Below are 15,065 nucleotides of genomic sequence, written 5' to 3' on the forward strand. Positions count from 1 at the left end.
GAGATAAAGCCACGGAACTTTCTCGTGAGCATCAAAAGTTGTATTTCATGTTTATTATTGCAACTGACTTAATGTTCCAAGAGTGACTGTTAGAGATCTAGTATACGTAGATACGCCAACTTTGTTTTTGTAGTTTAGTGTTTTCCAGTGAACGAAATTTGTTTTCATATTACTAATATTTAAAAGTGTAAATAATATCTAGGACACATAAATTTAAAGAACCATCATAATTGTATTTAACTCTGATTCATTAAGGGGTTAATTACCTAGTTTGTGAACGTGTAAGCCCCCTGTAGCTCTCTTCCCATTTTTGAACAAAAATAAAGAAGTTTCAAATTCAAGTTTGTGGCATATTTATAACCTTCAAAGACATTATAACCAAAGGCTAAAATGAGTTTCTGGCACTGTTTGGAAGTTTCTATTTTGGGGGCTCGCCTCACCACTTAACTTGAACTGGGGATTATCAGTAGTACCGTACATAGTCCATTAATTTCAAGTCAAATCATTTCACAAATGTTAATATTTCACGTATACATGGCTGCAAGGTATGACAGAGTGCTTCATAAAAGCCATTGAAAATAAACTTCAAAAATAAAATGCATCAATCAGTTAAATCACATTAGCCTATGGGAGAAATTTCAGTATGTATACTTCCAAATTTCAAATTAATAATGGGGCAATATTATTGTGCCACCTAGAGTACCAAACAGTGGGTATAAACCACTCCTTAGTCAGATGGAACACTGGCTGGACACTGCAGATTATCTGGGGTTTAAGATGTTAACTTCTATCACGAATCTAAATTCTGACTTCCCTGTCTAAAACTTCGGGAACATCACATCTTTTATTTAAAGCGAAAAAGTAAACTTCTAACATACAAAATAACGGATTTCTTTTCAAGAGCTATAGTCCCTTTTTTTTGTTTTTTGTTTTTTTTTTTTTACAAAATCACTGCCCTTGATTTTTCATGAACTTTAAGTTTCATAATGATTTGGTCAAGAGTATTTCTACAGGAATAGGAAGAGAATCAAGTGGGCCTATAATCAACGACCTAGCTGGGTCTCACCCTCATGGTTAACTACTGGGACTTCACAGCCGATGACCAGGTCCTAAAGTGGACAGAACAAGCCTTACTGGAGGTCCGTCTTTGTGGTAGGTACAGAAAACTTGGAAATGCAATTCTGAGGTTTATTTAGGGTTATTAAGAGCATGAGAATCGCTGCCCTGCAAAGGCTGGTAAACTAGGGTTTGCAGTATGGAGTAGTAAGCAAAGCCTCTACTTCCCAGGCCCTGCATCTGGGGTATGGAACAGACAAAAGAACGGCTCTGCCCTTGCCCTTCTCGAACTTAAAATCCAATTCGCAAAGCAGGACTTACACGTATTAAATCAAATACAGTAGTATGCGGAAAAGAGCCCCTGTGTGTAATAGTTGCCAATGTGTGTCATTACCAGTCAAAACTGAAATACGATTTGAAGGAGTTTTAAACGAAAAGCTGGAGAAACATATAAGAAGGCAGATCTAAGATGGAAGAAAAGGCGGATTCGGGTTGAAATGCCAAGCTGAGGACTGCAGAAAGCATTTGGATAAAGCAGCCTCCAGGCTGGGAAGGCGAAAAGTCAAACGAGTATAGCCACCAAAGACCCAGAAAGGCCAACAGATTGTGCAGTGAGTCGGTTTAACTGAAAGGCGGTTTCCTTTTCCTCCATTTGCTCAGTCCCAATTGGAAGCGCACTGCGCGGCCTACGCCGCGCTCTCGGCCCGGGTTCGGGGTGGGGGCGGGGAGGTAAGTACGGTAATGGGCGGGGCCGAGCGCGGGCGCGCTCCGGCTTTCCTCCTGCGCAGCGCTCCCGTCAGCGCAGGGGGCGGGGCGCCTATATTACGTGCGCGGCGCCGCCCCTGCGAAAGGACGTTGCGTGCTCGCTCGCGCCAGGCGAGTCTCCGCGTCTCCCTCGCGAACTCGGTGAAAGGAATTGGCGCCGTTCGACACCAGGCGGATCCGCTCTGCAGCACGAACCCATCTCCAGCCGCAGCCGCAGCCGCCGCCCGGGCCGAGGAGCAGCCGCAGCAGCCGCCACCAGTGGCCGAGTGAGCGGAGCCGAGTTTGAGGCAGCGCCTAGCGGTGAATCGGGGCCCTCACCATGAGTTCCTCGCCTGTTAATGTAAAAAAGCTGAAGGTGTCGGAGCTGAAAGAGGAGCTCAAGAAGCGACGCCTTTCTGACAAGGGTCTCAAGGCCGAGCTCATGGAGCGACTCCAGGCCGCGCTGGACGACGAGGAGGCCGGGGGCCGCCCCGCCATGGAGCCCGGGAACGGCAGCCTAGACCTGGGCGGGGATTCCGCCGGGCGCTCGGGAGCAGGCCTCGAGCAGGAGGCCGCGGTCGGCGGCGATGAAGAGGAGGAGGAAGAGGAAGAGGAGGAGGAAGGAATCTCCGCCCTGGACGGCGACCAGATGGAGCTAGGCGAGGAGAACGGGGCCGCGGGGGCGGCCGACTCGGGCCCGATGGAGGAGGAGGAGGCCGCCTCGGAAGACGAGAACGGCGACGATCAGGGTTTCCAGGAAGGGGAAGATGAGCTCGGGGACGAAGAGGAAGGCGCGGGCGACGAGAACGGGCACGGGGAGCAGCAGCCTCAACCGCCGGCGACGCAGCAGCAACAGACCCAACAGCAGCGCGGGGCCGCCAAGGAGGCCGCGGGGAAGAGCAGCGGCCCCACCTCGCTGTTCGCGGTGACGGTGGCGCCGCCCGGGGCGAGGCAGGGCCAGCAGCAGGCGGGAGGTAAGAAGAAGGCGGAAGGCGGCGGAGGCGGCGGTCGCCCCGGGGCTCCGGCGGCGGGTGAGTGCTGCGTTGTACGTTGCGCGCGGCGGGAGGCCCGCGCGGGGTGGGGACCGTGCCCCAGGCCTGCCGGAGCCCCGCAGGGGGAGGGAGCCCCGGGCGGGCGGGGGCCGCAGTGAGGGTGGCGGGTGGGGGAGGGGGCGCGGGGAATCCCAGATTAGCCGAGAGGCCTCGGGCTCGGGGCGTGTGCGCGCGCGCGCGCGCGCGTGTGTGTGTGTGTGTGTGTGTGTGTGACGGCGGTGGCAGCGCCTCCATTATGTGGCTCGAGAGCAGGGGGGAGCTGCAGCTGCCGCTGGAGGGGGAGGAGCCGCGGGCGGGCGGCGGGAGGGAGCCCGGTCGGCCCGCGGTGGCGCCGTCGCGCTGCGTGCGCGCGGTGCGGGCACATGTCTCGGGGGGAGGGGAGAGGCCCCAGGTCCCGGGGCGGGCGCGCTTTGGCGGCTCCTCGCCGCTGTATTGTGCAAGGAGCGCAGGGGCTCGGCGTGACGTCACTTCCTGCGGGAGGAGCCGGGCGGGGCGGGGGGCGGAAGATCAGTACAATGCGGCCGCGGGGAGCGCGGGCCCGCGGGGGAGGGGAGCGCAGCCGCGCCGGGCTCGGCCCCTCCCCCTCCTGCGCTCTGGTCGGGATACACGTGGGCTTCGGGCCTGGGCCGCGCAGTTTTTCTTTGGGTTTCTCGAATCATCGAGGAGACTGGCAAAATTAGTAGCGTCTTTAGACTGCGTCACTAGCGCCAATCCAATTCGTAGCTGATTGTTCTTCCAGTTCACTTTTGAGTCCTCGGTTAAAACCTCAGTTAAAAAGCAGGATAAAGTCGAGCTGCTTTGCTTCTCGGAACGGAAAAGCGCTTTTTTGTTGTTGTTTAGCGGCTTGGCCTCTTATGGGGGTCTTGTGTGTTTTAGGGGACGGCAAAACAGAACAGAAAGGCGGAGATAAAAAGAGGGGTGTTAAAAGACCACGAGAAGATCATGGCCGTGGATATTTTGAGTACATTGAAGAGAACAAGTATAGCAGGTATAGGATGCTCACCTAGTTTTACTTGTCATTCCTTATTCCTTCGTTGACCGGAAAGCTGCATCAGGAGACCATTCTGTCTTTCAGAGCCAAATCTCCTCAGCCACCTGTTGAAGAAGAAGATGAACACTTCGATGACACAGTGGTTTGTCTTGATACTTGTAAGTGAAGCTGTTTCTCCCCGATTATGAAATGCGGTGATGGTTTTTTTTTTTTTTCTTCCAAAATGTTAGAAAACTTAATGCTTAAGTGCAGCAAAAGTTGGGTTAGTTTTTTTTAAAAGCAGGAAGAGATAATGGTTTATATTCAGAACCTAGTAGTTTAATATTTAGCACGGCATCAGTTGTATCAAATGGATTAGTTTACAGGCTCTAGGAGTTTCATGTTTTTATGACTTGAAAGTTCTCGTTCTTAGGAAATGTAAAATTAATGCCAGTTTCTGACTAGCTAACGGAAACTTGTAACACTACCTATAATTTAGCCTTACAGGCTTCTACAATAAAGTAATTCATTTTTTTGTGGAATTATATTAAGTGAGCTATTTGGGCTAGTTAAATATTTACTAATGACTTCTCCCATTAGCACACAAGTATATTCCCTATTCTAAAAGATTGTAATATTACTTTTTCAATAACTGCTCTTTTGTTCTCAATTCCAGTTCAGTAGCTGCTGCTTTAAACATAAGTTGATTTCTTCCAAAGACCTGAGGCAGCAGCAGTGGGCTATCACTGGGCCACTAGCTTTCTTCAGCAGCGAATGGTATCAATGGCAGTGCAGCACTGTAAATACTGCTACTTCACCCAGTTGGGTTGCAATTGAGTATGAGAAAGTATTGCAAACCTCTAAGTGGGCTTTGACTGTCAGACTTGCATTTTTTTGTTGTTGTTATAAAAAAAAGTAGTTGGTTTAGTGATCAGAATTCACAACTCTGGGTGTGATAAATAGACCAAAGAATAGAAATACCTGTTTGAAAGTATCAGCTGTGGTGTCAGCCTGCTCTGTTAGATGGAAGGCATTGAAGCTTAGCTTCTCATGTTTTCTTGTACAATTTGGTTTTGTTCAGATTTGTAAGAATGTAAATGTAAAACTCTTTCTTACTGGAATGTCCTTTACAGAAGGTTGAGATAGTCATCTGAGCCTTTTTAAAATAAAAAACTGCAGGTGAAAAAGGAGTTAGTTGATTTGAAAGTTTTATGTGAAATTCTGGGTTGTGTAAATAAAAAGTTGCTAGGAATTGGCAAGGTAGTGAAGTGGTGACTCATGCAGGTAATGTAATTGTTAGATTTTTTAGCAAATCAGATAGGAATATGTCAATATAAGTACAATGTTGAATTCAAACAATCTGTTGAATTAAATTCTGTTGATTACATTCTAATTTAAATAGAATTTAAATTAGAATTTAAATAATTAAATAGAATTTAAATTCTTAAATTCTAATTTAAGAAAAATTCCAAACTGTAGATTTATTTTTCTCTGATCAGTAAAAAAAAAAAAAAAATCGAATTCCAGCTTGACTTTAGCTGTTGAAGTGAGAAGTCTGAGAAGGTGCATGTTAATGAGCCAGTGACCCATAGGTAGCTAGGTTAAAGACACTTTGGATTTGGATAATCCGGGAAGCAGTTAATCCCTAATTGTTGAACAGGCAGTCCTGGGTAAAGAGGACCTAAAATGCTGCACTGTTAACAGCATTAGACGGCCAGGTTTGTACTTCATAGATTTAGGCTGTCTTCTTCACAAGTTTTAGAAAAAGAACTTAGGAGCTAGAGCCCTGGTTGCAGGATCAACAGCAGCTCATACTCCTATTTTAAAATAATTTGGTCGTGGCCTCCCTTCAGTTTTAATGTGGCACTGGTAAATCTACCTGGTTCTGGCATGCTTCACTTTGATTTCCTGCTATCCTCTACTGCTTGCCTCTAAATCAAGGTAAAGAGCAGAGCAGGTATGTATTAATGTCACATTGTCTTGATTATTTTATATACTTAAAATATACATGTTAAACCTTGGTACTAGTTTCAGAGGCAGTTTACTTTTCAGTACATAATTTAACAGGAGTGACTTGGTGGGAGTGGGGCTTTAAACTGAAAATTGGAACAACAGCATGATGTGGAGAAAAGTTGTGCAGCGTTAAGAAGTACATGCAAACAAGTAAATAACCAAGTTTTGTCTACATAGCAGATATGTTTACATTGGATGTCAAAAGTAACAGAGTATTTGATATAATTACAGATAATTGTGATCTACATTTTAAAATATCAAGAGATCGTCTCAGTGCTTCTTCCCTTACAATGGAGAGTTTCGCTTTTCTTTGGGCGGGAGGAAGAGCATCTTACGGTGTGTCAAAAGGCAAAGTGTGTTTTGAGATGAAGGTAAATGCAATGTTATGATGTTTTTGTTTGTGTTTGGAGACAGAGTCTCACTCTGTCCCCTCGGCTGGATTGCTGTGGTGCGACCTAGGCTCAACTGCAACCTCCCCGTCCTGGGTTCAAGCGATTCTCCTTGCCTCAGCCTCACAAGTATCTGGGACTACAGGCAGGTGCCACCACACTTGGCTAATTTTTGTATTTTTAATAGAGACGGGGCTCCTGACCTCAGGTGATGCACCCGCCTCGGCCTCCCAAAGTGTTGGGATTACAGGCTTGAGCCACCGCGCCCAGCCTTTTTTTTTTTTTTCTTTTCTTTTTAAAATAGTGCCAGGGTCTCACCATGTTGCCCAGGCTGGTCTTGAACTCCTAAGCTCAGGTGATCTGCCTGCCTGAGCCTCCCAGAATGCTGGAATTACAGGTGCTTCCTACTGCTAAGTTATCAGAGGTACTTATTTTTGAAGCTTCCTGTAAATTAAAAGGAACCTGGAACCTTCATTTTGTTGTGACAGTTAATCAAGTTTGTTATGTTAGAATTTGACATGCAGAGCTAGGCAACTTTTTATTTAGGGTACTTCAGTTTTATCAAGCATTTGAAAGGGCCACCAAAGAGTTAAAAATAAAATTTGGTTAGATTACAGGTTTGGTTGGCGAGAAAAACATTAAATGTATCCTTTAATTGGCTTTAAGTTAAAGACTGACAACATGAACTGTACAAATATTAACTGTTCTTTTAAATATGGGTCAAATAAGTATTTAACTCTTTAAATTTCAAGTTATAAGCACATCAGTTGAAAGTTCTTACAAATATTAGGTGTGATCTAGAGTGTGCCATCTCTTTGTATTTATAGCTAGAGGAAGATTCACTCATGACCCTATGAAATAAGCCAGAGTTAAGGGGTTACCTCCTTGGTTTATGATTTTAATTATTTAATGATTCAACTTTCAGGTTACAGAGAAGATCCCAGTAAGGCATTTATATACAAAAGATATTGACATACATGAAGTTCGTATTGGCTGGTCACTAACTACAAGTGGAATGTTACTTGGTAAAGATTCTTTTTGACTGATGTGGGCTCATGAATGTTTACGAGGGTTTGATATCCTTATTTTTAAACCAGACTAGAGGGCATTCTAAGCCTTTTGTCTGTTTTTATCTATTCTCTTAATACTTCAGACAAGTAATATTAGCACATAGTAGGCACAGGCTACGTTTTAGTTTTTGTTCCTTTATTAGAAGTTTATGGTTGAAATAAAATCTTACCCATGATATGCAACTTGTCAACTAATTTGGTCTCTGAGTATATATATCCCTCCTAACTTTCATCAATTCTGGTACAGAGGTAGAAGAGTAACAGTGTCAGTGATAAGTGATTAGGTTATATGCTCATTTCTCGTAGCCTACATTTTAAGTAGTGAAATAGATGAGTCTTTGGACTATTTTAAAAATATACTTCACGAAGGTTAATTACTTTCTTAGGTGAAGAAGAATTTTCTTACGGGTATTCTCTAAAAGGAATAAAAACATGCAACTGTGAGACTGAAGATTATGGAGAAAAGTTTGATGAAAATGATGTGATTACATGTTTTGCTGTAAGTTAAAGCTAACTTTCTATGTATAAATGACAAATTAGTAGCTATATCTAGGAACTTTTAAGAAGCTTTATTGAGGTCAATCTTCAATAGGAGCAACATAAATACACCAGTCCCTGGGTTAGTATAAAGACTCATTCAGCAGTTGAATTGGGAAAATACAGGACGTTTTTGAGAAACTCACTAATTTTATTTTGACTAAAAACAATGAAGATGAAATTGACCTAGAAAAGTTAGTCTAGCTTCTAGGTCAGTATTGTTTCTGGTTCTGGAGATACGTGCTTCATTGTTTGTAACCATCAGATTTCTTAACTGTGTAGCCCTTAGAGGCCACTTAATAGTTGTTTAACCTGTAGCTCCCATAGGATAAGCTTTGCTCCTAATTTTAATTATTAGTTTTTTAGAAAGTTTATGGGAAGCAGATAACTGTTGAATTTTTTTCTGTTTAACAGAACTTTGAAAGTGATGAGGTAGAGCTCTCCTATGCTAAGAATGGACAAGATCTTGGCATTGCCTTCAAAATCAGTAAGGAAGTCCTTGCCGGACGGCCACTCTTCCCGCATGTTCTCTGCCACAACTGTGCAGTTGAATTTAATTTTGGTCAGAAGGAAAAGCCATATTTTCCAATACCTGAAGAGTATACTTTTATCCAGAATGTCCCCTTAGAGGATCGAGTTAGAGGACCAAAGGGGCCTGAAGAGAAGAAAGATTGTGAAGTAAGTGATTTTTTTTTTTTTTAACTGGCATTTGAATATTGTTTGCCTGGCACAAAATGACATTTAGAAGAGGTAGATGATTAGTCTGTTTACTTTGTGCTGTACATATTTCTCTTAAGTAACTATGTTTCCCCCTTATGTTGACTGTTACTCTTTCCATAAACACAAATTTTTGTCCCTTAGTATAAGGGCTATGAAGACTTACATATTTAAAGAATTATTAGGTGGTGTCTAATGACATTTCTTTGTTTTCACTAGGTTGTGATGATGATTGGCTTGCCAGGAGCTGGAAAAACTACTTGGGTTACTAAGCATGCAGCAGAAAATCCAGGGAAATACAACATTCTTGGCACAAATACTATTATGGATAAAATGATGGTAAGTAAAATGTTTAGGGCCTGATCTCAGTGTTTAAAATAGACGAGGAGAGGCTGCGCATGGGGGTTCACACCTGTAATCTCAGCATTTTGGGAGGCTGAGGTGGATGGATCACCTGAGGTCAGGAGTTTGAGACCCACCTGGCCAACAAGGCAAAGGCCCATTTCTACTGAAAATAAAAAAATTAGCCAAGCGTGGTAGTGGGCACCTGTAATCCCAGCTGCTCGGGAGACTGAGGCAGGGAGAATTACTTGAACCTGGGAGGTAGAGGTTGCAGTGAGTCGAGATTGTGCCATTGTACTCCAATCTGGGCAACAGAGCAAGACTCTTATCTCAAAAAAAAAAAAAAAAGAAAAATGATAGACCAGGAGGTATTTTAGGTAAACCTTTTGCCTTTGTCTCTATCCATCTTGTTAATATCTTAAGGTGGGAGGAAAGGCAAGATTAAGTTGGTTCTTTAAGTAAACTCTGTGAGGGTAAACTGCCTTCCAGTGGCTAGGCTCCTGTGTTTTCCAGCACAGGAGCTGCTAGTGTTTCTAGAAGCTAAAAAGAATTAAGTGTAGGGTGTAGGGTCTTGTTAAATAGTTTAAGTGACCCTGTTTTTGTAACAATAATGGACAAAAGTAAGGCTTAAATTATAAAATGTTGCCTGCTTTACATATAGATGAGAGTTGAATTTTAAAAAGCATAACTTATTAAAATTCACAAGTTCAAGGGGAAATTTTAACTTTTGAATATAGGTGGCAGGTTTTAAGAAGCAAATGGCAGATACTGGAAAACTGAACACACTGTTGCAGAGAGCCCCACAGTGTCTTGGGAAATTTATTGAGATTGCTGCCCGAAAGAAGCGAAATTTTATTCTGGATCAGGTATGCTTTGAAGATGAAAAATATTAACTGATAATTTAGATAGATTGGTGTAGAATTAACATTTAGGGTTGTAAACATCAATTTTCTTTTTTTAAAGACAAATGTGTCTGCTGCTGCCCAGAGGAGAAAAATGTGCCTGTTCGCAGGCTTCCAGCGAAAAGCTGTTGTAGTTTGCCCAAAAGATGAGGACTATAAGCAAAGAACACAGAAGAAAGCAGAAGTAGAGGGGAAAGACCTACCAGAACATGCGGTCCTCAAAATGAAAGGCATGGAATTTTAATTTAATTCTGTTAAGTGTTAAATCTTTTTTTTTTTTTTTTTTAAATTTTTTTATACATATTCTGCTTGTGTAACTTTGTTAAATCTATTAGGACTTACTCCTCTGAAAAGTTAACATTTTTTCCAGCAATACTGCTTCAGGAATTACAATTGCACTTGTTAAATATGCATATGTGTTTGGTCTATTTCTGTTTAATTTTAGGAAAATATGTTACTAAACCTCAATAATTTGTTAGCTTTAGGATTGTGGGGATTTGTGGTGGGTTTCTAAGTTAATAATACGACTTTGTTTCCTGCAGGAAACTTTACCCTCCCAGAGGTAGCTGAGTGCTTTGATGAAATAACCTATGTTGAACTTCAGAAGGAAGAAGCCCAAAAACTTTTGGAGCAATATAAGGAAGAAAGCAAAAAGGCTCTTCCACCAGAAAAGAAACAGAACACTGGCTCAAAGAAAAGCAATAAAAATAAGAGTGGCAAGAACCAGTTTAACAGAGGTGGTGGCCATAGAGGACGTGGAGGATTCAATATGCGTGGTGGAAATTTCAGAGGAGGAGGCAAGTTAATTTTGAGTGTTCTGTATTTAGTTCAGGATTGAAACAAATGATAATTTTATAGTTTGGATATAGCTGAAGTTTCTTCCTCATTAATGGTATGCTGTCACAGTAACTAGTATTCATGTAATTTGACAGTAAATACACTGAGGTTATGTTGTTAATGGTTAGAATTAAACATTACTTTTGTCTTTAAACAATTGTTTTTGGAGAAAAAGGAACAATCTAGAGGAATCCTGAGTCTTCTGTATAAGTAGGGTACAATGCAATGAAACTAAAACATCTCTTGTTTTTTAGCCCCTGGGAATCGTGGCGGATATAATAGGAGGGGCAACATGCCACAGAGAGGTGGCGGCGGCGGCGGAAGTGGTGGAATCGGCTATCCGTACCCTCGTGCCCCTGTGTTTCCTGGCCGTGGTAGTTATTCAAACAGAGGGAACTACAGCAGAGGCGGAATGCCCAACAGAGGGAACTACAACCAGGTAATGGTGAAAGATCCCTGGAAGCATGATGATACCTGTATGGCTTCATCTGGAAAGTTGGGAGCTTTCTGTTGGGGTGTTTAGTAGTCCGTAAGGAACATGATCGACGTTGACATAAGGAAAATTGAACTAGTAATGGTGAAATAAGTCTACTTACTTTTGAGTTTTTTCAGGTGTACTAATTAACAAGTCAGATGCGTTTCTCATAATGAGTAAAAAATTTAAGAAACCAGCAGAGGGTATCCAGAATTTGTGTATTGTCCCCTAAGATTAGGGGCTAGCAACCTGTCCATTTCTGCTCCTCTCTCCCACCCCTGCAAACCTAACAAGCGATTGGGCTCAGAGCTCTTATATCTATTTCCTTTTTGTAGAACTTCAGAGGACGAGGAAACAATCGTGGCTACAAAAATCAATCTCAGGGCTACAACCAGTGGCAGCAGGGTGTAAGTAATTTCTTATGTGGTTTATGTACATTAATTGTATTTTGAGTTCCTAAGATTTATCAGTCTTGAAAAAGATCCTGTCCAGGGATTGAAGTGTTTATAAGTGTTAATAGGGTAAAGTGTGAATTGTGTTGCAGTAGTAGCCATAATCTACCTTTTGAAGGCAAAATAGGTTGAAGATTGCTATAAGTTAATTTTTTTAATGAAGTAATATTATTTAATCTATACAGTTCTTTTTACTGTTAGCTTTAATTGTGTAAACTAACAAATTCATGATGTGTTTCGTTTTGTAATGTGTATTGATAATTATGGGATATTAAAACTAAATCTGGTTTGGTAGAAATCAGAGGTATGACAGGTGTAAATTTGTTTCCAGCAAATTACTCTGAATTAGATTCATTGTCATTTCCTAAAAACAGTTTGAGTGGCTTATTGATGTTTTTTCTTTAAAAACAAAATTTTCTCTTGCAGCAATTCTGGGGTCAGAAGCCATGGAGTCAGCATTATCACCAAGGATATTATTGAATACCCAAATAAAACGAACTGATACATATTTCTCCAAAACCTTCACAAGAAGTCGACTGTTTCTTTAGTAGGCTAACTTTTTAAACATTCCACAAGAGGAAGTGCCTGCGGGTTCCTTTTTTAGAAGCTTTGTGGGTTGATTTTTTTTCTTTTCTTTTTTGTACATTTTTAATTGCAGTTTAAAAGTGAATCGTAAGAGAACCTCAGCATTGTGCACGATAAGAGAATGTGTCAGTATTTCAGGGTTCTACATTTTATCTGTAAAATGTGACTTTTTTTTTTTTTATCACAACAGAAGTAAAATGTTGCTTTGTACCTGGTGTCTTTTATTAAGAATTTACTCCCCCCATTTCTCTCAGAGAATAACAGTCGGGAGTCATTGTCACAATATAATAGAAATGTTAGCAACCGGATTCATGTAAGGACTAAATGGTCCTCATGAATTGCATTAAGACTCTGTACTGCTCATATTACACTCCATCCTCTCTGTAGTTTGCTGGGTAGTGGAGGGGGTAAGCTAAATCGTAGTTTCTGACAATAACTGGGAAGGATTTTTCTTAAATAACAATGGAATTGGTATAATTGGGATTGAAAACCAAAACTTGGAACTAAGATAGAGAAGATGGAGTGTATGTAGAAGGGCTGTTAAAAATGTAAACCTTGGTTGCATTATTTGTGGAGGCTCAAACTTGTGAAGGTTAAATACCATAATTTTTCCATTTGTTCTGCATTTTGATTCTGAAAAGAAAGCTGGCTTTGCCCATTTCTTATTAAAAAAACTTGTTGTAAATCCAGTTGTCTAATGGGATCTATATGAAGTTAGCCATGTCTGTATGTCCTTCTCCCACAAAATACTGTATAACTAGTGTGCTTGTAGTAGTTAACTCCACCATCTTTGTAAGCTAATGAAATTGTGAGTCACCCATTTATATCTTAATTTTTAATCATGTCAGTTCTTGAATGGGTATCTCCTTAGCCTGCTGATTTCTTTTTCTTTCTAAAGAAAGTGGGTGGAGAAATTAATTTAGACGTTTGTTTGCAATAAAAAGAATTCATTTTACTCTTGTTTTGGGATTCTCGCCATCAAGGTTCAAAATCCCTTTATATAACTCCCAAGAGGAGAAATTTTAAGTGTGTGCTTTCTGGACAGCTTATTTACTCTGCATAGAACATTTAGGTTTTAAAAACTTAAATGTATACTGACAATTGATATATAATTATGAAGTAAAGTTGAATTCTTCCCTTCCCCTCCCCACCAGACAACTTTTAACATATTTAATGAGGGGAAAAGGTACTGGCTGGGAGAAGTTAACACTGAGTTTATCATCTTTACAGAATGCTAATGCTGTCCTCAACTGATTATTTTATATACATATATATGATACATGAAACTCTGGGAACAGATGCTTTTAGAAGCCATCATGCAAGCCAGTCATTGATGTCACTACTACACAACACTGCTAACTTGACTGTAGCTCTGTAATAACATTAGATCCCCTAATTGTAATTATATTGGGTTTGCACAGAACACTTTTAATCTTCCCTTCACCCATGTGAAGTGAGGAATCAGGAGTCAAACTGTAGAACTAAAATTTGACTTCAGTCTAGTGTTTCCTTGGTGTTTTTAGGTTGCTTTTGGTAAGTTTAAATTTGCTATATTTCTGATTGCTTAGAATTTTGTTTCAGCCCTTTAAAATCAGATCTTAAATATGAATTCAAACTTCTAAGGAATATTCTTGCTGTAAGCTGGAGTTTTAAGTGATGGTGTAGGTTCAGTTGAGACATTTTTGGAACAAAGGCTAATCCTTAGTTAACATAGGATATTTAACAGTTGAAGATAGTGTCATGGATTTGTACCTTTTCTAGCAAGTAATGCTAAGAACCACTGGCCTGAGCTACTCTTCAGTATACATTATTACGATTGCATGGGCTTACCTAGAGGAACAGTTTCAGGTTTCGATGCTAATCAGCATTGTGTCCTAAAGTTGTCCTTTGTGCCTTTAAAAAGTCTTGGATATACCCTCTAGTTAAAAATTGCTTATTAAGGAATTCATTTTATAATTGCAATGGGAAAGTAATGGTCAAGTAACACTAGGTAGACTATCATTCCTGTTTAGCCCAGAGAATTTGGGGAGAGAGTGTAGTTAAAAATGGAACCCAGAAAAATGTTAAAATTTTTAGTCAAGACTGGAATTAATAGAATTGTCTACACTTGTATGGAAGAAATAACCTTAAAGTGTTTAAGGGATTCAGAGAAGGGTGTGTACCAAATAGCAAGCAACAGGGAGAAAATTAGGTAAGTTAAGAAATAAGATATGAATGAGAAACCCGATTTATTGCTCATCCTTCCCATGCCTCCCTAATGGCAAGCAAAAATCTGAACAACCGAAAAGGATATAGTTCTGGACAAATCGTAACTACCCAAAGGAAACTCACTGTGAGATTGCTGTTGATTTGAGGGGTGCTTTCACTAAGGTTATATTTGAAAATAGAATAACATGCTGAGTGAAAACTGGCTTTGGATTGGTCAGCTGCAGTAGTACAAAAACAGAGAATTTGAGAAAAGAAAACTAAAACTTAGACTGCTGTGAGATAGAAATGATGTAAATAAAATTATATGGAAAGTTTTCCCTCGTATATTCACACATCCTTTGAAGGGCTCTGGCTTTGACCAGTTTATGGCCTTGAGCAAGATGAAATCATGAAATTGAGTCAAATCAATTTGACACTGAAATGACAAGAGGAAACTCTTAAATTTATAAAAACAAGCCCTCATTTGCCTAGGACAGATCCTGTCTATAAAAATAAAGATTGAACCTAGATGTTCTGAGCACTAGCAACAAGGTATTAAAGTTTAAAGGAATTTTCTTTGAAAAAGTTATGAAATTATTCTAGGAAACAACCATAATAGTATTTTAAGGGACTTTCACCTGGGGATTTTATATTCATGAATAGAGTGTATTCTGTATTTAAAATGTCTCATTTGTGGGAATTGAATGACATGTTTTTTGATAAATTTATTCACAATA

The 15,065-nt window shown here is 40.8% G+C and overlaps 1 protein-coding gene across 2 annotated transcripts; it reads left to right on the forward strand.

The window, feature by feature from the left end:
* Nucleotides 1-1,837: 1,837 nt before the first annotated feature.
* On the forward strand, nucleotides 1,838-15,065 carry HNRNPU (heterogeneous nuclear ribonucleoprotein U). 2 transcript variants are annotated; one of them, XM_023216147.3, is made up of 14 exons: nucleotides 1,838-2,831; nucleotides 3,729-3,840; nucleotides 3,928-4,001; nucleotides 6,067-6,206; nucleotides 7,150-7,249; nucleotides 7,681-7,793; nucleotides 8,246-8,509; nucleotides 8,768-8,887; nucleotides 9,628-9,756; nucleotides 9,854-10,022; nucleotides 10,335-10,589; nucleotides 10,884-11,068; nucleotides 11,440-11,511; nucleotides 11,983-15,065. In XM_023216147.3, the coding sequence occupies exons 1-14, from the start codon at nucleotides 2,141-2,143 to the stop codon at nucleotides 12,034-12,036; spliced, it is 2,478 nt and encodes an 825-aa protein (XP_023071915.1). In that variant the 5' UTR covers nucleotides 1,838-2,140; the 3' UTR covers nucleotides 12,037-15,065. The 2 variants fall into 2 exon arrangements, with proteins under 2 accessions (XP_023071915.1, XP_023071916.1); XM_023216148.3 differs by having other exon boundaries at nucleotides 1,838-2,774.

The sequence above is a fragment of the Piliocolobus tephrosceles genome, chromosome 1 (assembly GCF_002776525.5).
Source record: "Piliocolobus tephrosceles isolate RC106 chromosome 1, ASM277652v3, whole genome shotgun sequence".
NCBI lineage: Eukaryota > Metazoa > Chordata > Mammalia > Primates > Cercopithecidae > Piliocolobus > Piliocolobus tephrosceles.

Excerpts from the sequence above, each read along its gene's own strand:
- HNRNPU (XM_023216147.3), top strand. The coding sequence starts at position 2,141 with ATGAGTTCCTCGCCTGTTAATGTAAAAAAGCTGAAGGTGTCGGAGCTG. Across the intron at positions 3,841-3,927 it reads GAAGAGAACAAGTATAGCAG|AGCCAAATCTCCTCAGCCAC; the intron begins GTATAGGATGCT and ends TCTGTCTTTCAG. Across the intron at positions 7,794-8,245 it reads ATGTGATTACATGTTTTGCT|AACTTTGAAAGTGATGAGGT; the intron begins GTAAGTTAAAGC and ends TCTGTTTAACAG.